General features: G+C 61.4%; 1 protein-coding gene across 1 annotated transcript in view; it reads right to left on the bottom strand.

Annotated features, from left to right (window-relative positions):
• Positions 1 to 76: 76 nt before the first annotated feature.
• The window catches only part of SLC6A9 (solute carrier family 6 member 9), a gene marked incomplete at its 3' end in the record, with an annotated part of 2,248 nt that continues 643 nt past the window's right edge, over positions 77 to 1,681 (bottom strand). Inside the window, exons 3-8 of the mRNA XM_010166952.2 lie at positions 1,468 to 1,602; positions 1,290 to 1,393; positions 979 to 1,216; positions 753 to 887; positions 310 to 409; positions 77 to 177 (exon numbers count right to left, since the gene is read on the bottom strand). Coding sequence (XP_010165254.2) covers positions 77 to 177; positions 310 to 409; positions 753 to 887; positions 979 to 1,216; positions 1,290 to 1,393; positions 1,468 to 1,602 — 813 coding nt within the window. The remainder of the gene's footprint in view (positions 178 to 309; positions 410 to 752; positions 888 to 978; positions 1,217 to 1,289; positions 1,394 to 1,467; positions 1,603 to 1,681) is intronic.

The raw sequence follows: 1,681 nt of genomic DNA on the forward strand, positions 1-1,681 counted from the left end.
TGGGTGAACAGGGTGGCCAGGTGGGCTCCTTGCCCCCTCATCCCTTGGCCCCGTGCCCCATGGTCATGATGCTCACAAAGATGATGGCAGGTGAGATGAAGCGCCAGCAGATCTGGAAGAAAAGTGGTGGTGGGAAACCCAGCATCATCTCAATGTCCTTGAAGTAGTTGCGGTGCCCTGGGGAAATAAGTGACCATCAGCCCCTGCTGGCTGGGCTGGGGTGCTGGTGGGACCCCAAGCCCACTCCCACCCCTGCCCAGCACCAGCTCCAGCCCCACCAGCTCATTGGCCACAGGCAGTTGCACCTACCGTAGATGTACATGATGGCCACACACATGATGCAGGAGATGACAACCAGGGAGAAGCTAGCAGCGTAGTTGTCCATCAGCAGGAGCCAGTAGATGCCCGCCTGCAAGACAGACCCATTGGCGCGGCTGCCCCGGCAGTACCACCACTGGTAGGGCAACACAATGGCACAGACGTGCTGCCAGGGCTGGCATGGCAACAAGCAGCCTGGATACCACCACCATGGTCGGCATGGCAACACCCAGTGCTGGGGTCAGCATGGTGACGCTTAGTCTGGATACCATCACTTGTGTTGGCATGGCAACACCAGGCCCTGGATGTCACCACCACTACCACCACCGGGGTGGTCACAGCAACAATGTGGACGTGGCTGATGGTGTCAGTGCAGCAAGTTCACCATGGTAACAGCACAAGCACCCTGTCACCAGGGTCCCATGGTCACCTACCTGCGTGGTCAGCGGGATGCCCAGCAGGAAGCCCGCCACGGCCACTCCCAGTGTCACAAAGGGCTTCCTGCGGATGATCCACTCGTTGCCCACTTCGTCCACAATGGCTGTGACCAGTGTCTCCAGCAGGCAGAACTGTGCGTGGGGTGGAGAGGGAAGCATGTCACCACCTTGGCCCCACCATGCCACCCCACCCCAACACGGTGACCCCACCATGTCCTCCTACCTGTGTGCCCAGCCCCAGGAGGATGAGCATGAAGAAGAAGAGGATGGACCAGAGGGGCGAGATGGGGAGCAGAGTGAGGGCCTCAGGGTAGGCAACAAAGGCCAGGCCAGGGCCGTGGTCGGCCACCTTGGAGACATCCACACCCAAGTGGTTGGCCATGAAGCCCAGGATGGAGAAGATGACAAAGCCGGCATAGACGCTGGTGGCGCAGTTGGTGATGCTGATGATGATGCTGTCCCTGTGGAGAGAGTGGTCAGGGTTGGTGGTGGCGCTGGGGAACAGCTGGGGGGACTGGGGAGCCAGGCACTCACCGGTAGCAGTTGTTGTGGAATTTGTTGTAGGAGGCCATGGTAATGAGCCCACCCCAGGCACAGCCCAGTGAGTAGAAGATCTGCGAGGCCGCGTCTCCCCACACCTGTGGCAGTGGGGTGGTCAGTGCTCTGTCCCCCAGCACTGCTCCCCCCCCGGCCAGCCCTTGTCCCCACTCACCTTGGCGTCGAGAATCCTGTCCCACTGGGGTGTCAGGTAGTACATGATGCCGGTGAGGGCCCCCTCCAGCGTGATGCCGCGCACGAAGAGGATGGTGAGCACCACGTAGGGGAAGGTGGCTGTGAAGTACACCACCTGCGGGGCGACACCTCAGCAGGGCGGGGCCAAGGACAAGGGTGTGGCCAGGGGTGGGGCCAGGCTATGGATGGGGGTG

This window comes from Antrostomus carolinensis, unplaced genomic scaffold (genome assembly GCF_000700745.2).
Source record: "Antrostomus carolinensis isolate BGI_N321 unplaced genomic scaffold, ASM70074v2 scaffold43234, whole genome shotgun sequence".
NCBI lineage: Eukaryota > Metazoa > Chordata > Aves > Caprimulgiformes > Caprimulgidae > Antrostomus > Antrostomus carolinensis.